We start from the raw sequence: 24,001 nt of genomic DNA, 5'->3' as shown, positions 1-24,001 counted from the left end.
AGGCCCAGCTCCTAGCCTGGATCCTGAACCCTATAACCTTGAACTTCCCTGAGCCTCCTTTACCCACCCGAAAAGTCTTGGATGCGTTGACGATGGCTTGTTGGTCGACCCTGGGAGCACAGGGCTGAGGATGACCAAACCTTCTTGACCTTAAAGGTTTGGGGTCTAACAGAAATCCGAAAGCTGGTTCACACAAGTGCTGTGGGGTGCAAGCAAACAGGCACCACGGAGATAATGGAAGGTTTGGAGCAGGCGAGCGCCAACGTGAAAAAGCAAATGGTGATGAGAAAAAGGAATAAAAGGGCGTTCTCCAGGGAAGGGCAACGGGGCCTGCGAAGCCCAGCGGAGGCAGAGCAGTGCAGTGGATAACTCCGAACGCTGGCCTGGGCTGAGGCAGGAAAGATAACGGACAAAGACTGCCCCCAGCTAAGAGGGTGGAGAGGCAGGCTGAGCAGCAAGCTTTAGAGGTGGTAATAGTGAGACTTTAAAACTCTGCCACCAAATGGCTAAGTCTCTGTGGCAGCTTTGTGAGGACGGGAGAAGCAGAAGGGTACAAAGCTGTGACAGCTGCGGGGTGGTGGTGGCACACGTCTTTAATGCCCGCACTCAGGAGGCAGAGGCAGAGCCGGCTGGATCTCTGTATGTTTGAGGTCAGCCTGGTCTACGTAGTTAGTTCCAGGACAGCCAGGGCTACATAGATACATTGTCTCAAAAGGAAAAAAAAAAAGTGTTGACAGCCACATGGTCAAGTACAGAGGAGGCACATAAATCAGACTGAGAAAAGACAGAACAGGATGGAGACAGAAAAGGAGGAAGGCAGGTTACCTGGGGATCTAATCACTGGATCAAAGGTGGGTGGTGCCTGCAGCTGAGAGAGGGAGATGTGGGGGAGGGCAGCGGCTGTTTCTAGAACAGTGGTTCTCAACCTTCCTAATGCTGCAACCCTTTAATACAGTTCCTCATGTCATGATGACCCTCAACCATAAAATTATTTTGTTGCTACTTCATAACTGTAATTTTACTACTGTTATGAATCTGATATGCAGGATATCTGATATGCAACCCCCAAAGGGGTTGAGAACCACTGTTCTAGAAGAAAGGGTCTCCCTGCCTCTAGACACGCCCCGGAGATACCCAGATGGAGGAGTCCAGCAGACGTAGCTGTCTGTATTTCAGAAGAGAGCTGAGCTGAAGATGGAGAGCCAGGGTCGGACAGCAAAGCCTGAGGACTAGGCTGTGTGCCTAGTGGGATGAGAAAGGCTTTGACAAGCCCAGGACCCAGTTCAAGCGCTGGACTGGGTACTTTCCAAGCCTTCTTCCTAACCCAGAACCTGAGCTTTGGGAATGTTGAGAATGAGATTGCTCCAAGTTGGCCAGGTCTGGTTTCCAATCGATGTACTGCCACCACTTAACTCTGGTGTGACTTCGGTATGCCACAAACCTCTCAGAGACATCCATAGTATTTCTAGCCCTTGTGCTGACCTGTTTATAGATCTGTGTGTAGGATGTACACACACACACACACACATACACACACACACACACACACACACACACACACACACACACACACACACCTTCAACTTTAAAGAACTGTAGTCAAGAAAGACTTCCAGGTAAGGCTGGCCTTGAACTACTTATCCCCCTGCCTTTATCTCCCAATCAACGATGGACCTTTTAAATCGCAGATCTCCTACAAAGCTATTTGTGAATTGATTGAGGTCTCCCTGAGGTCATTATCTCCCACCCACAGAAGCTCTGGGATGTCAGACTGAAGAGCTTGTCTGTGTTTGGCAACATTAGACTTGGTGTTCGTTCGGTTTTGTCTTTGGTTTTTCGAGACAGGGTTTCTCTGTGTAGCCCTGGCTGTCCTGGAGCTCGCTCTGTGGCCCAGGCTGGCCTCGAACTCAGACTTCCCTTAAAGCTGGACTCACCCAATTATTCTGCCTTTTCAGAGAACTAAGAAACAAGCATAGCTCATGGTCAAGAGAGGGCTCAGTGTACCTGCTTCTCCACAGCTTAAGCTGTAAACCTTCCTCCTGGTAGCTTCCCTCAGCCTGACTTCCAGGAGCTTAGCTCAGGGGATACAATCCTCTTCAGACCCTCAACCCTTGTCTCCTTTTCTGCCACCCATTCGATTCTGACCCGAGAGTCCCCGCTCTCTTTCTCAACCTATCGAGACTGTTGGATCCCTGCTCCCCCAGCCACGGTACTTCCCCAACCAAGTTCTTACCTTTGGGTTCTCTGGCCAGGTTCAGCGAGGTAGGTTTGGTGGCACTGTCTGTGGCAGCATCCACAGTGGCATGGTCCTGGCCTGGGTCTGTGCTTCTGCTTGGCATCAGGAAACAGCTTGCAGCGTCTGAGATGGTCAGGTGATTGGTCTCACCAGTGGCTGGGAGTGGATAGACCAGCACAACTGAATCCATGGCGGTACCCAGCCCGCTTGTGTCCAACACAGAAGAATCTGTAGTTGTATCCAGCTCGGCTAGATCGGCTCCAGCCAAAGCCGTGGCTGTGTCCAACCTGGTCATGCCCAAATCAACCTGATCTGCTTTTTCCAAAGCCATGGTTGTGCCCACTGTCGTCCCAACCATGACATTTTCCAGCTTGTCTGAGTCTGCAGTTACCAGCTTCAGAACTTGGCTTGACTTGGTTGTCTCTGCTCCAGCTAAATTCATGGCTGTGCCTAGTTTGGTTGGGCCTGTTATCACCGAATCCGTGGCCTTTCCTGCCTTGGATGCTATAGGTAAGTCAATGGTCATGCCCGTCTTGGCACCCAGAATAGGAAGCTCAGTGCCTCTGATCATTCTAGACGGGTTTGGTGTGGGCATACTGACACTCAGCTCAGGTCTGTTGATGGCCATTGTGCCCAAATTTCTGGCTATATCTAGTTTTGTGCCCACGGCAGACAAATTTGTAGGCGTAGCAACCCTTTGGAGGTACGCTCGGGATCTGGGAATACTCCTGGGCTTGGATTTGCCTCTTCCTGGAGAGGTTCTGGTTTGGACTTGACCCACAAGGCCTGAACTCTGAGTAAACTGAGATTGGAAAGGTAAAGCCAGACATGAAGACACCAGTGGCTTATCCCCTGAGGGTGTTCTATTGGATTTGGTAAGATCTGGGTTCCCATGGCCTTCAGAGGAGGTCCTGACCTCTGGCACTTGGGCCATGGGTGGTGATCTTGAAGTGAACAGCCTCCCTTCTCCATGGGTGACAGCTTCCTTGCCCAAATTGGGCAACTCTTCCCAATGAGAAAGTGGGGCATCCAGGGGCCGTGTGGGGACGTTCTGGCGAATTGTTAAAGAAATAGAGCTGAGTTTCCTGGGCATAAAACTATTGGGAGGCAGGGAGCTTAGGGGCCCTAGGGTGCCCCGTTGGGACATACTCCAGGCCCTGGATCTAAAGCTTGGTTGGCTGGAAGTCTGTAGGACACTGCTTTGGGGGAAGGCATCCAAATGGACAGTCTTCTTGATGGCAGGGATGAGAGGGGACACATCTCCAGTGAGCTTTTGGTGGGTATGGCGCCCCAGCATGTGGCTTCGAGAGAAAGAAGTTCTGGAGCCTGGAGCCCTGTGCGGCTGCATCTCTGGAGGAGGTGGGGCAAAATCGTGGTCCATCCAGGCTGTTCGGCTTTCCCTGAGGCAATCACAAGAAAGGAGGGCAGACAAGGATGAGGTCTCAACTCTCCTCCTCCCAACCAGCAGATGGCACTGCCAGCCTGAAGGGACCTTATTTGGAGACTTGTTGAGTCCTTAGTAGAGTGTGTTTTCCTATAGCCCAACAGCTTCCACCTGCTAGAGACTGACACACACCTCACACACCTGCCCCTGCAGCAGCCCCATATAGGCACTGCTGATGAGCAACTTGCCCCTGACATGAAAGAACCCAAGATGGGGTTCAGCTCTTTCTTTTCTTGGGTCTGAGTGTGGCTGCTCTCCCTGGACAGCTCTGTGGGGGCTGCATACCTGTGCAGGGACTCTGGAGGAGGACAGTCGGTCTCTCTTCCAGAAACCACCCACAGCGGCCAAAACAAGAATCCAGGTGTCTGGGTCAGAGGCCTTGGAATGGCCAAATGGCCTCAGAGCAGAGTCTGAATCAGGGAATTCTGCTCCAACCAGGAAAGAACCTCTGAGCTGGGCTCGTGGTGGGGCGCTATCTGGAGGAAGCCTGAGTCAGTTTGGGTACGTTGGGAAACTCCTAAGTATAGCCCAAAAGTGAGAAAATAAAGCTTCCTTTTGAAAATCCAACACGAGGCTCCCAGGCTGTGCCTGACAGGGTGGAGATAAGGCTGAAAGTTAGCAGGGGCCAGACCAGGCTGCAAAGTTGTTTAGGTCCTGCAAGTTAACCTGGGCCCATCTGTTGTTAGGAACAGCCATGCGAAGGCAGACTGAAAGAGGGATTGTTGGAAATGGGATTGAGAGTAGGCGATCTGTGGGGTGTGACTGAAGGGCTCTGTGGCTGTGAGATGGGCCAGGGATGGGATTGGAGAAGGCTGCCTGGGGGCAAGGAGATGAGAGAGAAGAGGGTACCCAGGTTGATGCTCCAATGCTGCCAGGTAGTCTGGATAGATGAACCACATTCCCCAAGGAGGTCTCCAGGGTCCCCCAGGGGCTGGCTGGTGGCCTCTCTGAGCTGCACATAACTCAGCCTCTGGGGCAAAGTTATTTCCGTTACTTTTAACACCACAGGCTAGACAGGCTGCTTGGGGAACCAGGCCAATGCTGGTGGGAAGAATTATCTGAGTGTAAGGGGCTGGCAGAAGAGAATGATGTCATAGCCATCTCTCTGAGGTTTGGAACAGGAGACAGGAAAGGCAGGAAGCCCAGGCATCCTCACTGCGCCTTAAGGGACATCCTCAGCCCTCATCTCTAGCCATGCATTTGTATCAAGACTGTCCAGCCTTTGCTCCGTCTCCATTTGGCACATCCTTGCAGCTCTGACCTCTTGCCCATTGTTCACACCACACGCACTTGGGAACACCATGTTCACACTGCACTTAGCCACAAGCCCAAGGACAGGAACTTCTGAGATCGCCTTGTTCTTATGCCACCAGATCCCTACCTCCTCACTGAGCCCCATGTGCCATGAACACCTTGGTCCTATCCTTGCCAATGTGCAGGTGCACACATGCTCTCTCTCTCTCTCTCTCTCTCTCTCTCTCTCTCTCTCTCTCTCTCTCTCTCACACACACACACACACACACACACACACACACACACACACACACACACACACAAACTACACCTACCTTGATCGGAAGACAGAAAAGGGGCAGCAGAAAAGTGGTCGGTAGTTTTCAGTCAGAGAAGCTAGACCAATTGCAGATCCTGCCCCCTCCTCTGCACCCAGAGGCCAGCCATGTGGCCTGGCTCAGAGACCTCTTTTCCCTGGGTCCTCTGGGGAGGGAGGGGGGCTTTCATTCAACCTCCCAGTCACAGTCCACAAGCTGAGGGGCCCACCTCCCTCCTGACTTGTCCCTCTAGCTACATCCCCAGTGGCTGGGCTGGGCTCTGGGCAGGAAAGCTCTGGCTGGAGAGTGGGTGGCAGTGAATGGGCTGCTCTGAGTCTCTGGAATCCTACAGAGTTATGGGAGTCAGCCAGCTGAGCTGCCCTGAACACAGGGCCGTGCAGGGAGGGGATGCCCTGATGCTCCGCCTAACCCTTGACTGGCCCCTTGAGAGGTATCGCCCGCAAGAGAGAACAGGGTTACTCCAACGATGATGCCATTGTTTGCCCCATGCCAACTTCCCTCCCGCCTTCCCTCTGCAGCACCCTATAAGTCTGGTGACCCTGGAGCCACCTGTGCCCATGCTCCTGAGTTCTTGCCTCAAGTTGCAATTTTTGAGTGTGCATCTGTACCCTTCGAAACCATTCTCTGAGATCCAATTTGCTCCAGACAGATCCTAGACTAAGACTCAGGGTATGAAGGTAGCTGGCCCTGGCCCTGACCTCAAAGAAATCCACAAAGCCATCCGAGCTGGCTCTGGTGAGGCAGATTCTCAGCAGCCCCTGGCCACTGGACTGGAATAGGTACCCCTTCCTGTATGCCCCAGCACCAGGCTGCTTCTGTCACACAATGGTGTAATAAGGACCGTGGTGGGAAGAGCCACCATTGGCTGGGTACTTACTTTGTGCCAGGCACTGAGCCAGGCTTGGGGAACTCAGAGTCTGCTCAGGAAGACAGATATGTAAGCAGATCCTCACAGTATTAGCCACAGAGTACGTGACAGGGACATCCCCCAGACACTCACTCTGACCCAGGAGCTAAGCTAAACATTCTCCTGGCATGTCTCCTAATCATCGACCTTGTCGCTTGCTTTTTGCCAATGAGGACACTGTACCCCACAACACTATGGGGTCCTATGTACTACTCTCCTTGGCGAGTGACCTTCTGGCTTGGCCAATAGAACTTTCTGTGATAATGGAAATGTTCTATATCTCCAGTACCCAATAAAATGGCCACTAGCCACAGGTGGCTCCTGAGCACTCATCATTATCCTCTGATGACCAAGGACCTGGCGATTTCATTTGATTTCATTTGAATGTGCGTCTACTGTACTGGACAGCACAGTCCTGAAGGAGCTGGCTCTTACTCTTCTCTGAGCCCAAGGACCTGGCAAGAATCATTGAGTATGTTTCTGTACAGTGACTAAACGATGACTATGTGGGCCTGGGATCCTCCCCTGTCATCCGTTCTCTCCCCTTCAAGCTTTAGGTTTCCAAAGCTGGCTATGCTCTGGTTACCAGGGCAACCTGCAAGAAATCACAGTGGAAGGGGGGAGGGGCACTGTCTGAGTTCTCCCCCCTCCCTACACGTTTTGAGGCCCCGAGGAAAGAAAGAAGTGGCTGGGGAAGACACAAAATCTGCCTGGACAGCCTGGGGAGCAAGCTCTGCAGAGCCCACCTCTGCTCCATTACCTCCTGGGGATCAAGCAGCCTGAGCTGGAGTCAGGGGCCCTGCGGTCTCCTTACCTGACCACTCACTAGAGGACCCCTGTCTGCTAGGCCGGGCGGTTCTGGTACACGTTTTTAATCCCAGCACTCGGGAGGCAGAGGTAGGTGGATCTCTGTGAGTTTGAGGCCAGCCTGGGCTACAAAGCGAGTTCCAGGAGAGCCAGGGCAACACAAATCCTGTCTCGAGGAGAAAAAGAAGGAGAAGAAGAAGAAGGAGGAGGAGGAGGAGGAGGAAGAGGAGGAGAAGGAGGAAGAGGAGGAAGAGGAGGAGGAGGAGGAGGAAGAGGAGGAGGAGGAGGAGGAAGAGGAGGAGGAGGAGGAGGAAGACTCCTAGGTCTCAGCTGTCTTTTCAGTTGGAGATTAGATGCCCTCATGCGATTTCTTCCAGCCTAAAGATCTAGAATCCTCCCTCCTCCCTCCTTTCAGAGCAGGACCTGAGTCTCGTCCATCTCTGCTTTCCACATGCCGGGCTGCCTCTCTCCTTCCCCTCCAGTGTTGGCTGGCTCCGAGCAAGCTGTTTAGGATTTTGTCATCTGCAGCCCCTGTAGGCAGGAAACGTGTATTCAACCTCATGTGTACAGGTATATGATGTAAGTATATAAACCCAGTACTTACTACTGATAAATAATTCAGAGAGATTCATTTTACCTGGGGGTCTAGTGCAGTGGCAGAGCACTCAACAAGCATGTATTAAGGCCACGAGTTCAATCCCCAGAACCACAAAAAATAAATAACATTAATTTGAAAAAGAAATTTTAGGGTTGGGGATTTAGCTCAGTGGTAGAGTGTTTGCCTAGCAAGCACAAGGCCCTGAGTTCGGTCCTCAGCTCTGAAAAAAAAAAAGAAAGAAAAGAAAAAAGAAAAAGAAATTTTAAAGCAACTCTTTGGTGGGGAGGGAGCTGATGAGATGGCTCAGTGGTTAAGGGCACTGGCTGCTCTTCCAGAGGTCCTGAGTTCAATTCCCAGCAACCATATGGTGGCTCACAACCATCTGTAATGAAAGCTGGCGCCCCCTTCTGGCATGCACATGTACTTCTAGACAGAGCCCTCACATATAGAAAATAAATAAAAAACAATACAATTCTTTGGTACACATAAAATTTTACCATTTGTTAAAGACAGCAAATTTGCATACTAATGAGATGGATATGACTATTTTTACATAAAGAACTAAATCTTAGCTGTTTACTCAATGCTGTAGAATGTAAAGCATCTTCAGTATTTTTTAGACTTGATGGATATTTTGATTTTTTTTTTCAAGATGGGGTTTCTCTGTATAACAGCCCTGGCTGTCCTGGAACTCTCTTTGTAGACCAAGTTGGTCTCAAACTCACAGAGATCTGCCTGCCTCTGCCTCTCGAGTCCTGGAATTAAAGGTGTTCACCACCATGCCTGTCCTATATTTTGATTTTATAATTCACAATGCTGAGAATGCCACTTTGCATAAATCAAAAGTATAATAATGGCAGGAATGTGTTCAGAAATTATTAGAAATTCTTCTCTACTCCCAAGTCAAATTCTCCTTAATGACTCTTTGAAACTCCAGACAGCAACAGAAACAGCAGTGTTTTGTTTTAGACAGTTTCTCACGTATAGCAAGTTGGCCTTAAACTTCCAAGAATGACCTTGAGCTTCTGCTCCTCGGGCCTCCACTGCTGAAGGATGCCATTGTGGATGAGCACTCCAGCACCTGGTTTACGCACTGCTGTGGATGGGGCGAATTTTATCCTTAGGCGATGAGAAGCGACAGTAGGAGCTACTGTCTACGATAGCACTAAAAGCACTGCAATATATAATATACCATAGTCTCTGTGAGGCTTTAGGTGGCATTCACTGGTGGTATATGGAGTGCTGGCATGTGCAGGTCAGCGTGTGCACACTGAATGTTCAATACCAAGGATGGACAGTGAGAGTACATCCAGCCAACACACAGGAATTGGCCAGAAACACCACAGATTCGTTCCGAGTTTGATTCTGAATTAATTTGTGGCTGTTGTGCATTCGGAAACCTTTTACTGTTGCCCAATTTTTACCACCTCCACATTCAGTTACTGGTGGCCACCCACAGTTTTTACAGTCTGGGGCTTAGGAGAGTTCACGGCCTGTCCAGCCATTGCAAACTTGGGTCTACCTGCCCTCTAGTGGCCGAAGGTGACAATGCCCTCCTTTGCATCCGTGCACTTTCCCATCAAAGACTGAGAAATTGACAAGTGTCCTCCAAGGACCGAGACCTCCACTGCCTGACAAGAGGCCCAGGCTATGAGATTTCTCAAACATGTGATTCTGCAGCCATGTGGTTTTGAGGATCCCTTCGTCTCTCTGAGCTCCGCTTTGTCCTGTAATAGGGGTTGGATTAGACAGCATGGGTAACAAATCGTTTCAAAACCCTCAGGGCTTGTAACGCCGAAAGCTGGTTTCTCACTCATGCCTCCTGTCCACAACACCGTGGACCAACTAAATTCGGTGTCATCTCCACTCCAGGACCTGAAAGAGCCTTCCAGAGCATTGCCAGTGATTGTGACAAACTGAAGGTTAGTGAACCCCTTGCCAGCTACTAACGGCTTTGGCCAGAACTAGCAGGATGACCCACCTATCACACGAAGGTAGGAAAGTAAAGTCCTACTGCCTACTGAGAGCTGGGGAGCCAGGGATATTTGGTAATCAGTGATGTAGACGCAGGCTGCTGTAAGAATGACCTCAGGGAGCTTCGAAGACTCTCGTGACCCTGTTAGGATATGTTGCACTCACTCGGTGTAAGCCATGAAAATTGGGATCTCTGGAGCTAGGGATAGGTTGGTAATAGATTGTGTATGTAGCGTGCATAAAACCCTGAATTCAGCCATACATACACACACACAGCTGTGGCCTTGGAATTCCTATTTTCTTGTCTATTCACCCCTATAATTTCTTTTGGCTTCCACGAAGCTGTGGGAAGCTGTTCAAAGCCACAGAACCAAAAGGGGAAATGGACTTGGTACAGACACACACTCAGATCTCCATACTTCAAGTTCTGAGGCTCTCACTTTATGGGGTGAGAGGGAGAAGATCTGCCTACTTAGGTCCTCTGGAAAGATTGTTAAACTGACACTGTGGCCACCGTAGGTGCGGCCCTGTTCACGTGTGTGTAGGTATGGATAGGTTGTGCTTGCATGGGTGTGTGCCTGCATGTAGAGGTCAGAGGTCAATGTTGGATGTCTTCCTCAATCACTCTCCATCTCATTTTTCTGAGACAGAGTCTCTCAATGAACGTGGAGCTCACCAATTTAGCTGGGTTGCCTGCCCTGTGAGCTCCCAGGAACTTTCCGTCTCGGTTTCCCTTACAGGTGCACCTGACTTGGATGTGGGTGTTGGGAAACCAACTCATGTTTACACAATAAGCATTTCTACCTATGGAGTATTTTCCCAGCCCCCTGGCTGTGGTTTTTTTTTTTTTTTTAGGGGAGGGAGTTGGTTGGTCTTGCTTTTCAAGACGGGGTTCCTCTGTGTAGCCATGGTTGTCCTGGGACTTGCTCAAGGTTAGTAGACCAGACTAACCTCGAACTCACAGAGATCCACCTGCCTGTTTCTTGAGTGCCGGGCTTAAGGCGTGCGCCACCGCATCCAGCTCCCGTGGCCACCTTTTAGAGGATGCTGACAGCCTCCGCTCTGCTCTCTAAACTGGTCTTTCGGCCTCTTGCAGCCCTCGAGCTCAGGCACCGTGGAGAAGAGTGGGGGAGGGACAAAGAGAAGCCTGTCCTGCCCTCTCGGCTGCAAGCTGAACATTGTATTCATTCCCGCTCAGGACTCTGCACATTCTCATCCCCTCCTCTCACTCTGGGCTGAGCCCATACACACCCACCCCGCCGTGCCCTGCCAGCTCCTGGGACTCTGCAAAACCTCCTAAAGCAATTGAAAAAAAAAAAAATCCCCTGCCATCTTGGTCTCTAAGCAGATGGCAGCCCCTGGTAAGCCTCCGGGGTCCCTGCTTGAACACCAGGCCTACTGGTCACCGTAACCAGACACTTCTCCATGATGTCAATAAATCACATATAAACTAGGGCAGAAATAAGTTACTGGTGGGGTGACAAGGAGGTGGCAGCAGGTTTTCTCCTGGGTCTAAGCTGGTCTTGAAAAGATAACCTCTGACCTGGTGGTGGTGGTGGTGGTGGTGGTGAATACCTTTAATCCCAGCACTCCGGAGATAGAGGCAGGCAGAGCTCTGAGTTCAAGGCCAGCCTGGTTTACAGATCGAGTTCCAGGATAGCCAGGGCTACACAGAGAAACCCTGTCTTGAAAAACAACCAAAAAAAGAAATAGGTGTCCACAGAGAATGTGACAGAGCTGAGTCCAGGGCCAGGTGTTGGCAGGGGACATATGTCTCCACCAGTACTGGCTTTGACTCTAGGTCGCCACGCCTCCTTATACCATAAGAAACGCTGAGGAAAGCCGGGCAGTGGTGGCGCTCACCTTTAATCCCAGCACTCGGGAGGCAGAGGCAGGTGGAGCTCTGTGAGTTCGAGGCCAGCCTGGTCTACAGAGTGAGTTCCAGGAAAGGTGCAGAGAAACCCTGTCTTGAAAAACCAAAAAAAAAAAAAAAAAAAAGAAGAAGAAAAGAAAGAAAGAAATGCTGAGGATACAGTTGGCTCTGTTGCTCTTTCTATCCCGTCAGGAACACGTCCTTCCACCATTGAGAGGCAGAAAACACACACACCTTCCGCGAAGAGTCACTTCCTCTCTCATGTAAAATAATCATCGTCAGACTTCCTCGAGTTTCTCTTTTCCCTCCGGCCATCAGGAAACTCGAGGACAATAACAGTATTATGGTAGGGATAAGCTTTTCAAGAGGACAAACACTTCATGATGCATGACAGGGTGACATCACAATGAGTCTGTCATAGGATATAAGTGATGTCATACATCACCTTGTGATAACAAAAGAAATGCGGGTCGGCTGAGAAAGGAGCAGAGAGCGCTTGTCCTCCAGAATGAGCTTCGTCGGGAGGGAGCCTCATCACCATGGCGGCCAGATGAAGTAGGAGAACATTAAGAGGGACAGTGCGTGGAGGCAGACAGCACGTCGAGCCTTAAAGGGAGAGGGGCTTCATCCATTTAAAACCCGGAGAGGATGCCTGGCGGTGGTGGTGCACGCCTTTAATCCCAGCACTCGGGAGGCAGAGGCAGGCGGATCTCAGTGAGTTCAAGGCCAACCTGGTCTGTAAAGTGAGTTCTAGGACAGCCAAGTCTACACAATGAGACCTTGTCTCTAAAAAAAACCAAAGCAATAACAACAGCAAGGAAAACTGAAAGTACGCTTTCCACTGACTGTCTCCTGGGGTTCTGCTGTTTGTTTTGCTGTTGTTCTTGAGACAGGGTCTCTCCCACGTAGCCCAGTCTGGCCTTGAACTCTCGACCCTCCTGCCTCTACCTCCTCAAGTGCTGAGATTAACAGGAGTAAGATGTTATGCCCAGTTGATAGCATAGCGATTGAAAGCCAAGCACACGAGGCCAGCACTCCAGCAACAGAGCTACTCCCCACCCCACCCCCCAGCCCATGTGCTATGTTCTGTGAATGGTCACAACACTGGAAACTGGTCAAACCACAGTGAGTTGAGGACCACTTGCATTTCCTCCTTGGAGACATGAGAGGGATCCGCTGAAACCTTTGTGGCTCTTTCTGGAAAGAACAAATGTAAGTGAATATTTATGTAACAAGGCCCACGATGAAAATGGAAAGAGATCCCAGTCTGAGACCAGAGGACTTGATGAATCCCTAGCACGCACCGCCACCCCACACCCCACACCCCACACCCCAACCATCCCCAGCTACAGAACACTTGATGGTGGATGTTGGACAGAGGCAGCTGTTCTGGGGACTTCAGAGGCTCTGGTTGGAGTCCAGTCAACACACTCTTTGCCATAGTCTTGCTCAGAGTCATGAATTTCACACTTCAGACCCAGAGTGGCTCGAATTCTATTTTTTTTTTTTTTTTTTTTTTTTTTTTTTTGGTTTTTCGAGACAGGGTTTCTCTGTGTAGCTTTGCGCCTTTCCTGGGACTCACTTGGTAGCCCAGGCTGGCCTTGAACTCACAGAGATCCGCCTGGCTCTGCCTCCCGAGTGCTGGGATTAAAGGCGTGCGCCACCACCGCCCGGCTCGAATTCTATTTTTAAAGGAGTCAGAAATGAGGTTTTAATGTGAAGCCCTGACTTGCAAATGCTAGCAGCCAACTGCAGCTTCTCAAAATGCTGGGGAATAAATCAGACTTGGCTGCAGGCCACATGGGAGCCCAAGGCCCTCCCCAGCTCAGCTGGTCAAGCCCAGGCTCCTCCCAAAGGGCCTGTTTGGTATGGCTTGGTGGACAGGGGGTGAGTTGTAGTATTCTTTCTGGAACCTACCTTCCCCTCAAGACAGTCTGAGAGAGCTGCCTTGTTCTGAGATAACTTAGGCCCAGGGCATGTTGTCAGTCCATTGGGCCCCCACCCAAGCTGGACCATGTGTAGGGCCCTGCGCCATATTAAGGAGATCATTTCAAAGTGGGCACTTGGCCTAGGGTAAGGGATGAGTCCCTCTCCTGAGCTACTGGTACTTCAGCAAGAGCCTGGAACAGGTGAGCCTGTCCAAGATGGTTGGAGATACAGGACAGAAAAAGTGCTGGCCTGAATACCAGGTGAGGGCCATATGCCTGAGATCCCAGCACCTGAGAAGTGGGGGCAGGAGGAGGGTTAGGAGTTCAAGCCCAGTGTCAGCTACATAGTGAGTCTAAGACAAGCCTGGGCTGTCTGAGACCCTGGTATCTTGATGGAGGGAAGGAAGAAAGGAATAGAAAAGCTGCCAGCAGCTCCCATGGTGGAAGGATGAAGTCAATGGCTGATTAAAAGGTACACAGAAAGCTGGGCGTGGTGGCGCTCGCCTTTAATCCCAGCACTTGGGAGGCAGAGGCAGGCTGATCTCTGTGAGTTCGAGGCCAGCCTGGTCTACAGAGTGAGTGCCAGTACAGCCAGGACTGGTAACACAGAGAAACCCTGTCTTGAAACAAACAAACTAACTAACTAAAGGTACACAGAAGCAAGATTAGAAGGTGGCTGGAGAGGAACAGAGGTGTGGTTCCGGGGTCTAGACCTTTCCTAGCATGCCCACGACTCTAGGTTCTATCTCTGAGGCAGGTAAAAGAATCCTACAGGGTCTGCCTGGTTCTAGAGATCCTGAGCCCTCCTGAGCTTTCTTGTAAAGGTCCAGAGCTCACAGTGCCCTCTGATCCCTTCCCTTTCCTGCTCAAGCTGGGGGAGTCAGGTTTCTGCCCCCAGAAGCCATCACTCCTAACTCGTGCCCACGGCTTCTGCTTGGGCCCTCTGCAGCCCTGCCTCAGGACATGGCTATCTTCCGATAATGACAACACTGAGCTTCTGGTCTTGGCTTCACACCTCTTGCCATTTAGATTAGCACGACAAGAAAAATGTCACAAGTGACTTGTGAAACCTGCCACCTGCCACCTCGGAGTGTCAGAAGTTTAACCTGTAGAGGAGTCTCCGAATACATCAGGGCCTAACCTGAGGCAACCCGGGGCTGTGTACCTAGTGAGTGGGTTGGCCCCCATGATTTTGTGGGGTGATCTGAAAAAACACAGGAAGAGCTCTACCCTCTGGGGAGGTCCTCATAGGACCCACTCCCTTTGCTGACCTCTCTGCCACATTCTGCTTGCCAACAGCACGTGCTCAGACCCCTAACTCTCAGGTTCACCAAGCTCTAGGGACTGCTAGCCACATACCCTGCCCTCAGACTTCCAGACCCTAACCCAAGTGGCAATAACCAGGAGCGACCCTAATGACCCTTCCATTCTGCAAGCTTGTTTCCTCTCTGTAAAATAATAACCTCCTTCCTCTCCTTCACTCATCCAACATCCTTCCCCCTTCCCCAGTCATGGTCACCTTCCAATTATAAGATCAGCTCAGAGCTATCTGGCCAATCAGGGGGTTTTTTGTTTTTTGTGGGTTTTTTTTTTTTTTTTTTTTTGGTTTTTCAAGACAGGGTTTCTCTGTGTAGTTTTGGAGCCTGTCCTGGATCTTGCTCTGTAGACCAGGCTGGCCTTGAATTCAGACATCCACCTGCCTCTGCCTCCCCAGTGCTAGGATTAAAGGCATGCACCACCACTACTAGGCTTGGTGAAATTTTTTTTTTAAGACATGAAGGTACTGAAAGCTGTGTAATTGGGAACTGGAAAAGAACACCTGGCAGCCACATAGAGACATGAAATCTATGGGGAGAAAAAAAAAGATAAATTCAGGGATGGAGAGAGAGTGTTCTGGTAACGCCCTGAAGTTCTTACCCCAGGCAGCCTGAGTCTAGAACTGAGTCCCTCTCTTTCAGCTGTCCTGTTTGGTCTCCATCACCTACTCCTACTTCAGTAGTGAGGAGACAGGTGTGGCCACTCATCTGATGTGCAAAGGAAGGTGGGAAGTCTCTCAGAGCTGCTGAGTAAGACCTAAGGTAGTGAGGGCCATCGTTAGAGAGAGATGAGGAGAGGACACGAGCTTTGCTAGAATGTGACCTTGAGGTGCCCTTGAGGAGCTCATGCCGGTCCTGGGTCAGGCCTGTGGACAAATAACAGGCCAATCTCTCAACCTAGAAATGACTTCTTTTAGGCCGGGCGGTGGTGGCGCACGCCTTTAATCCCAGCACTTGGGAGGCAGAGCCAGGCGGATCTCTGTGAGTTCGAGGCCAGCCTGGGCTACCAAGTGAGTTCCAGGAGAGGCGCAAAGCTACACAGAGAAACCCTGTCTCAAAAAACCAAAAAAAAAAAAAAAAAAAAAAAAAGAAAAAAAAAGAAATGACTTCTTTTTCTCTCCCTGCCTTTAAGACAGAGCACAAGGCCTGATCTGGAGTCAAGAGGTTGGGGTAGGGGTGACGTACAGATGGGCCAAAGAATAACATGCAGGAGCCAGCTTTCCACCATGGAGATCAAACTCAACTTGTCAGGCTTGGGTGTAGGCTTTTTTTTTTTTAAGAGTTATTTATTTTAGCTGGGCGGTGATGGCACATGCCTTTAATCCCAGCACTCGGGAGGCAGAGCCAGGCAGATCTCTGTGAGTTTGAGGCTAGCCTGGTCTACAGAGCAAGATCCAGGATAGGCACCAAAAGCAACACAGAGAAACCCTGTCTTGGAAAACAAAACAAAACAAAGCAAAACAAAAAAAAGAGTTATTTTTATTTTTATGTGTGTTTTGCCTAAATGTATGTATATGTATCATGTGTATGCCTGGTGTCCTCAGAGTGCAAAAGAGAGTGTCAGATTCCCTGAAACTGGTGTTACAGATGTTATGAGCCACACCGTGTAGGTGCTGGTAACTGAACTCAGGTCCTCTGCCAGCATGCTCTTAATGAGCTATCTCTCCAGCCCCATATTTCCTTAAGGATTTTTTGTTTGTTTGTTTTGTTGTTGTTGTTCTTAAGACAGGGTCTCCCTGTGTAGCCTTGTCTGCCCTGAAACTCACAGAGATCCATGTGCCTCTGCCTCCTGAGTGCTGGCATTAAAGGCGTGCATTACCACTCCCAGCCCTAGATAGGCTTTTTAATTAGACATACAGCCACCCAACTCAAGGCTACGCTCCCAGACTCTCTTGCAGCTAAGATAGCCATGTCATTAACTATCAAGCAGAGGAGATGCATGGATACTATTGTCAGAGAGTCCCTCCAGGGAGCATCAACCCCACCTCCCCATGCCCCTCCCCACCCCACTCCCACACACCCCATCTCTCTGTGGCTCAGCTGCTCAGGATGCATGGGAACCAGTACACTCTGAGCAGGCAGCATCCCAGGCCAAGCGACATGAGGAACCCTGAATGGAAATGGCCACCAAACCAGCTCTGGACAGCCTCCTTGCCTTAGGACCCTGTTGTCTTCATCTCGGTGACTGATGTTTATCTTCTAACCTGTCCTCAACTCCAGGGGTTCCAGGTAACATGTTTGATTGTCCCCAGGAGCTGAAGAGATGGCTCAAGCTCTTCCAGAGGACTCAAGTTTGGCTCCCAACAACCATGTCAGGTGGCCCACAACCACCTCTAACTCTAGCTCCAGGAGATCCAGTGTCCTCTTCCGGCCTCCCAGGGTACCGTATACACGTGACATACACATACAAACACACATATAAATAAAAATAAATCTTTCAAACAGTGTTTGATCATCCAGATACTTTGTGTTTGTTTGTGTGCACACTTATTATGTAGGTGTGGATGTGTGTGCACGTGTACATGTGGACCCAGTGGTCACTCTCATGGACCATTACTCAGAAACCATCCACCTTATTTGTTTTGGGGTGTGTGTGTGCGCGTGTGTGCGCGCGCGCGCACACTTGCACAGATGTACACACCCATGAAGGCACATGTAGGGACCAGAGGTCAACATCTCTCTCAACCTTAATGTTTTTGAGAGAGAGCCTTTCACTGAGTCTAGAGCTAACCATTTCAGTGATGTTGGCTGGCCAGCAGGCCCCCAGGAGTCACTTGTTCCCCCAGCCCCTCACCCATGCTAGGGATACAGATGCATGCCACTGCACCCAGATTTTAGGCGGATGCTGAGGATCCAGACTGATGCTTGTACAGTTTGCGGCCAACCTGGGCTACATGAGACCCTGTCTAAAACAAAACAAAGCAAGAAAATTTGAGGATGTAAAATAAAACATTTTGATTGTCCTGGAGGAGAAGCAGCTAATGCTGCTGGCTTCTTGTGGGTAGAATTCCAGCTGCTGGCTATCTCCCTGCAGCCCCAGAACGCTCCCCTGCCCCAACCCCCAATGGTCCATGCTGTCAGTTGAGCATCTCTGCTCACCTTTGTTGAGATTTGCTGTTCCCATCACCACCAAGCTGTTGTGTTTTTCACACAGCCCCAGATAGGCACGATCCAGCTTTTGAGAAAGAACAATCCTGCCCACGTAGCCATGAAAACTTTATTAGATTTGAATAAATGTAGATGGAGGCCCCACCTGAAGAGAGAGATGAAGGCTGCCCATTCGTACCACAAAGTCAAGTAATGACGTCTCCACACGGGAGGAGCTTCCAGAGTGGGCAGGCAGGGCTAGGCTCGGCTCTGGAAGTGCAGCATGGGACAGAGAGGGAGCATGGGCAGGGGCTCCTGTGGGCCACCTCAGCCTAGGGGGAAAGTGGAAGGGTGCAGCAGAAGGAAGGGGCTGGAACCTGCTGTGGATAGTCCTCACACAGCCCTCCCCTCACAGAGCCCGCTCCACCCCCACCACTGCCTGCTCTGCCCGGGGACCCCCATTCTCTTTCTCATACACACATAACTTCTCACCTACTAGTGCCCGCCGGCACACACACACACACACACACACACACACACACACACACACACACACACACCCTTCTCAAAGTCTTGCCCTTCTGCACACTTCCACCATACACTATCACTCATTCTAAGCCTGAACCCACCGAGGTGGGTGGGGCTGGTCTGAAGCAAGCTGGCATCCTTCTGATGAAATGCTTTTCCTGGGTCAGCTTTGAGAGCAGCCCGGCGGCGCAGCTGCGAGGCAGAGATGGGAGCTGGAAGCAACTGGCAATTCCGTGGGACAGTCATAACTGACTCCAGATGGAGGTGCAGGAGCTTGGACAGCACTTAAAGGCACTGAGGGCCAGTGGAGGATGTCCCCAGAGCTAGGAAGGGAAGGCATGGGGTGAGCAGGCTTGATGCCCAGGTTTTGAGCCTGGAGTAGCAAATAAGATAGATATTCAAGTGCCTGGTTTCTACGCAGGGGCCTCCCTGAACAACAAGGGCCTCTACTGGGCTACAGATGCACGGATGGAAAGACCAAGGGATTGTCCTTCGTCTCAGACTTCAGGGCCTCCGAAAGCCAGGTTGTCCCGCACCATCAGCGTCTTGCGGAGATCACGGTCCACCAGGGGGCGCTGCATGCGCCACTTGTGCGCCTCCTGCAGGCCAGGCTCGAAGTAGTAGATGCAAGCTCCAAAGCCCACCAGGATGAGGACGGAGATGACCAGGTAGACAGGCACGAACCAGTCCAGAAAGTGCGGCATCGCGGAGGCTTTGGCTGCCAAGACACAGTCATGAGGACACGAGAGGGCTCCTTGGTAGCACCCACCCAGAGAGAGAGACCCGAGTGCCTTCCAGCATCATGTTACAGATGGGGGGGACCGCCTAGGGGAGTGGGGGACAGTGCCTGACCAAGACGTCAGGGTGACTCAGCAGCCTTCCCCCATGCACCATGCTGTCCCCTGCACTCGAGGACACTCAGCTCCTACTCATCCGTCAAGAAAGAGATTTACAGCCCGGAGCTGTGCTGTGCTCCCGAGTCTGTGCCCTCGGACAAGTTGCTTCCGGGTCTCAGCTTCCTCGGATGGAAAGGGAAACTAGTCCAACCCTAGCACAGGTCATGGTGAGCATTCACTGAGTGACTGATCTTCGCGGGGGCACAAATCACTCACTGTAAGAGGACAAAGTGGGGAGGAGCCTCCTCTGGTCTCCCCGCACCCTGAGGCCTGGCTGAACCCTGTCTTCTGCGGCTTGCCAACACCCCCCACCCACCCACCCACTCACACACGCAAGGATGACCGAGGCCACAGCTACATCAGGCAAGGTATGGCCTGGTGAAAATATAGCATTCAAACGCCGGTCCCCAGAGCACTCGGCCTGGTATCCATAGCATCTACACTACATAGCCCAGTTTTGGAATTATGAGGCCCCCGACGCTGGCTCCATATAACTTGGGTAAGATCAGAGCTTCTTTGGCTGCAAAGGGAAATAACAGCTCCTGAGTGGTGTAGGGCTCTGGGGCTGTTGAGTGGGTTGGTGCGCGGAAGATTTCCCATACCAAGGCCTGCCCTATGAGAGGTGCTATAATGTCGATCTTATGCTCTGACCTTCAGCTGCCCTATCTGCAGAAAGAAATGCAACTAGGGATCACTTCCTAAGCACACTGTAAATGAAACGGAAACCTGCATTCGAGCACGTGCACATGCGCGTGCTCGAGTCTCAGAGCATGAGTGTGGCGGTAGGAAGGTAATGCCCAGTTGTTGAATCATCCGGGGTCCGGGAGATTAAACTCAGGTTGCCAGGCAAGGCAGGAAGGGACTCCAACTGCTGAGCCATCTCACCAGCCCATTAAAAAAAAAAAAAAAAAAAAAGAAAACAAGGGTTGGGGATTTAGCTCAGTGGTAGAGCACTTGCCTGGCAAGCACAAGGTCCTGGGTTCGGTCCTCAGCTCCGGGAAAGAAAAAAAAAAGAAAGAAAGAAAAGAAATGGTTTTAGCCAGAAATGGTGGCGCATGCCTATAATCCCAGCACTCCAGAAGCAGAGGCAGGCAGATCTCTGAGTTTGAGGGCAGCCTGGTCTACAGAGGGAGTTTCAGGACAGCCAGGGCTACATAGAAAACCCTGTCTCAAAAAAAAAAAACCCAGGCGGTGGTGGCACACACCTTTAATCCTAGCACTCAGGAGGCAGAGCCAGGAGGATCTCTGTGAGTTCGAGGCCAGCCTGGTCTACAGAACGAGATCCAGGACAGGCACCAAAAAACCCACAGAGAAACCTTGTCCTGAAAAAAAGGAAAAAAACGGTTTTGAGACAGGATCTCATATAGTCCCGGCTGGCCTCAAATTCACTCTGTAGCTGACAATAACCTTGAACTTCTGAACTTCTGATCCTCCTGTCTTGACCTCCCTGGTGCTGGGATTACAAGAGTGTGACTCTCTGCCTGGTTTACGAAGTACTGAGGATCAAACCCAGGGCTTCATGCAGCTAAGCAAGCACTCTACTAAATATACCCCAGCCCTATTCTGTGGGTTTGGAACAATGTCATCTCAGGCCAAGCCAGACACAACAAGTGTTAGCGACTGTTACTTTGAGCCACAAAAGGAAAAAGCAGAAACTTGGAGAGGAGCCTGTAAAGTGCTTCACAAAAGTCATGTGAACCCAGACTCCCAAGACTCCGTCCTGGTGGTGCCTTGGGTGAGAATGGTCCCCACAAGCTCGTGATGTCTGAACACTTGGTCCCCAGTTGGTGGAACTGTCTGGGAAGGACTGGGAGGTGTGGCCTTGTTGGAGTAGGTGTGTCATTAAGGACAGGCTTTAGTCTTCAAAAGCCCACACTAATCCCAGTTAGCTAGCTCTCCCCCCCTCTCTCTCGGTCTCTCTCTCTCTCTCTGTCTCTCTGTCTCTCTGTCTCTCTCTCCTCTCTCTCTCTCTGCCTCCTCTTGTGGATAAAAATGTGAGCCATCAGCTGTTTCCACCATCATGCCTTAGTTCCACCATCATCTGAAACCATAAGCCCAACTCACTCTCCGAGTTTCCTTGCATTTTGTCACGGCAATAGAAAAGTAACAAATACAGCCGCTATCTGCTCTCTGCCAGCCTTCCTACCTCATGTCCCACGCTGTGTGCTATCATGGAACCGAGTGCCAGTCACCTGCTGCCATGCAGTCCCCAGCCTTACGTCTGCCTTGATCGGCCTTAGTTTCTTGCATTCCCAATTATTGGGCAAACTTCAAAAGTCCAATCACCAATCGCCTTCTCCAAGGATGGAAAGAGGCAGGGTCTGCTTACCCACCCCTACACCTCCCTTAGGTCTAGGAAAGCATGGTCTGAGGAGCCCCCTTCTGCATAGCTGGCAGGGACAGCATTTTCACAGGCTTAACCAGGGCATACTGGCTGGGTACCACTGCTGTCCGTAGACCAAGGACAGCACAGACACCTGGACAAGCTACTGTGCAAAGGATTACCCAACTGAGATGTAGCAGAGCTGACTCCCAGTGATGGCCTGAGGCTTGAGTCCTCTGCGACAGGGAAAAAACTTCCCAAGCATGAGGAAACGAGCCGCCTTGGCTTCTGGTGGTGAGTGGGGCAGGGGAGTGGACAGGATCACCCCCAGAGCGGGTTGAAGAGAAACGCCGTTATTCTGACCTCCCAACTCCAGCTCCTCCTGTCCCCTCTATTCCCAGGGGGCCTGTAGTCTTGGGATAGGGAGAGATGCTGCTTTCCGGTCCCGTGTCTATCTGGATCTCCCTTCCCCAGGCTTCCCATTTGCTGTCCTGAAATGCAGCCAACAGCTAAAGATGCCCTATTTCTGGAGGGACATATTAAAGGGTGGTTTATTGTCTTGAGTCAGGACTAGAGCAGCTGAGGTGGGCACAGTGGGCAGGGCCCAGCACCCTCCCACACATTGTCCTTTCTGGAGAGCCAAATAAAGAGTTCAGAATGGCTAGGTGCTGATGCTGTGGTGGGAGGCGGAGAAAGGGGCCCCAGGACCGAAACCTAAGTGTGAGAACGAGAGTCTGGGACAAAGCAGTATCTATCTAGTTCACTTACAGAGATGGGGGCCCCTACCTTCCCAATACTCTAGACAAAAATCCATGCATTCTGGTGCAACAGAGGACTCCTAGACCTCTTCCCGATTTCTCAGGGAATCTGACCTAAGTGAAGAGGAAAACATTCACAGGCTCTCTCTGTGACCTTGGACCACTCCTCACCCTCTACAGGCTGCAGGGTTCCCTGTGCACAATGGCAGGGTGGGGTTGAGGGTTGCCAGACGATCTCTAAGAAAATTGCCAAGCCGGTTTGAGCCCAGGTTCTGCCTGGGCTGGTGTAGAGGTTGCAGAGCCCCACTCCCTATCTCCCAAGCCACTGGCAATACTCATGGCCCCAGCATGCCTGCAGACTCACCTCATACCCGTAGATGCCTGGTCTGCGGTCTCTGCACAAAGCACGCTGCCTCAGCCTGAGTGGCGGCTCAGTGTTGGCCAGTAGACTCAGTCGCAGCTGCTGTCCCCAGAGACACTGCCATCTGTGGCCACTGTGGGAGCTAGAGGCAGAGAGTGACAGGCCAAGACTCCCACGGGAGATGGAGCTTCTCTAACCTGCAGGCCTCTAAGTCGGCCAAAAGACAATATTCCTGAACCGGCTTGGCATCCTGGTACTTCTCTTTGCCATGAAAGACCCTTTCCCTCTGCACCCCCACATTCAGGATGGCAGGAGGTGGGACCTGTCTCAGCCAATCAGCAGCCAGACAGTGCAAGGGCTTTATCCTCTGTTGCCCTGGCAACCAGCTTTCTTTTCTGGCTCCCTCTACTGTACACGTGGTTCAGCAGATGACAGGGAGAGCGGAATTCAGGGAGGGATGAGAGTCACCTAGCAGGGACTAGGTCCCAAGGATGGAAGGCAGGGAGGAGGGAACCCAGGACAGATTAGAGTCTTTGTCAGGTGAACAGGGACACACCAACAGTACCAGGCAGAGCTGATGAGTGTTCCGTGTTATAAAGGGATGACCCAGAACTGAGACTGAGGGCCAGGGGTGGGCTGGTTCAGTGTCCAGCTCCTGACTAGACACTTTTCAGTCCTTCATTTCTGTGAACCCACTTGTTATTCTTCTAAGGTCACCAGGCTGGACAAGAGCGTGCCAAGGTAGGCACGCTAGCCTGATTTCAGGGCCCCTCTGACAGCCTTCAACACACACCTCTCCACGCTCCCCCCCACACACACCTTATCATCTCTACAGCTCACCAGGCACTAGCATCCCCACTCAGCCCTCCTGCTGGCTGGGTGTTGGCCTACTTGGCCAAGGGTCAGCCCAGGCTCAGAGAAGTGAAGCTGCTGGATTCAAAATCACCGGTGAGGGTTGGGGTCATGAGACCCAAGCTCTAAGCCTGGATTCTCCCCTGGGGGGCTCTAGATGGAGTCTGTAGTCTGTGAGCTGTCTCATCCAGTGCACATTCTTTGGACAGCAATGGCTGTTGTCTCAAAAGGATAGAACAGCTCCCCCCCCCCCCCACCAAGGACCCAGAAGATGCTTGGAGGGACCCAGTCCCCCAGAGTCTGTTCCCAGAAAACCTGAGGGACACATAGAGGTAGAAGGTGGCTCTGGGTGAGGTGGCTTTGGGGCCCTCAGTACCCTGGCATGCTGCTATGCCACCTGGGAGCTCTGCAGGTGTAGTGGGTCCATTCCGATGCATGTGAGTTAAGGAGGAGTGAAGTGAGGTTCCAGGGGATTTTAAACTTCAAGTATACCAGGGAAAGTGTACTATCAGGTGAAGTACACCTGTTATACCCATGGTTTT

The 24,001-nt window shown here is 51.3% G+C and overlaps 2 protein-coding genes and 1 long non-coding RNA gene across 5 annotated transcripts; 1 reads left to right on the top strand and 2 right to left on the bottom strand.

Moving 5' to 3' along the window:
• Positions 1–67: 67 nt before the first annotated feature.
• Positions 68–7,660, bottom strand: LOC128116834 (uncharacterized). Of its 2 annotated transcripts, none has more exons than XM_052748440.1 (2): positions 6,973–7,660; positions 68–3,636 (listed from the first exon to the last, which is right to left on the bottom strand). In XM_052748440.1, the coding sequence occupies exon 2, from the start codon at positions 3,615–3,617 to the stop codon at positions 2,097–2,099; it is 1,521 nt and encodes a 506-aa protein (XP_052604400.1). In that variant the 5' UTR covers positions 3,618–3,636; positions 6,973–7,660; the 3' UTR covers positions 68–2,096. The 2 variants fall into 2 exon arrangements, with proteins under 2 accessions (XP_052604400.1, XP_052604401.1); XM_052748441.1 differs by having other exon boundaries at positions 7,389–7,660.
• A 224-nt stretch (positions 7,661–7,884) lies between these two features.
• Positions 7,885–18,300, top strand: LOC128116846 (uncharacterized). The gene is made up of 2 exons (XR_008220599.1): positions 7,885–9,485; positions 16,875–18,300. It is a non-coding gene; the product is annotated as an uncharacterized LOC128116846 (long non-coding RNA).
• Smim45 (small integral membrane protein 45) lies at positions 17,858–22,903 on the bottom strand. Of its 2 annotated transcripts, none has more exons than XM_052748457.1 (2): positions 22,611–22,903; positions 17,858–18,987 (listed from the first exon to the last, which is right to left on the bottom strand). In XM_052748457.1, the coding sequence occupies exon 2, from the start codon at positions 18,971–18,973 to the stop codon at positions 18,767–18,769; it is 207 nt and encodes a 68-aa protein (XP_052604417.1). In that variant the 5' UTR covers positions 18,974–18,987; positions 22,611–22,903; the 3' UTR covers positions 17,858–18,766. The 2 variants fall into 2 exon arrangements, with proteins under 2 accessions (XP_052604417.1, XP_052604418.1); XM_052748458.1 differs by lacking the exon at positions 22,611–22,903 and adding an exon at positions 20,124–22,589.
• Positions 22,904–24,001: the final 1,098 nt, after the last annotated feature.

Source organism: Peromyscus californicus, unplaced genomic scaffold, assembly GCF_007827085.1.
Source record: "Peromyscus californicus insignis strain IS unplaced genomic scaffold, ASM782708v3 Scaffold_20__1_contigs__length_68692818, whole genome shotgun sequence".
Taxonomy (NCBI): Eukaryota; Metazoa; Chordata; class Mammalia; order Rodentia; family Cricetidae; genus Peromyscus; species Peromyscus californicus.
The sequence above is the reverse complement of the archived record's forward strand: the minus strand, read 5'-3'. Positions and strand labels throughout refer to the sequence as shown.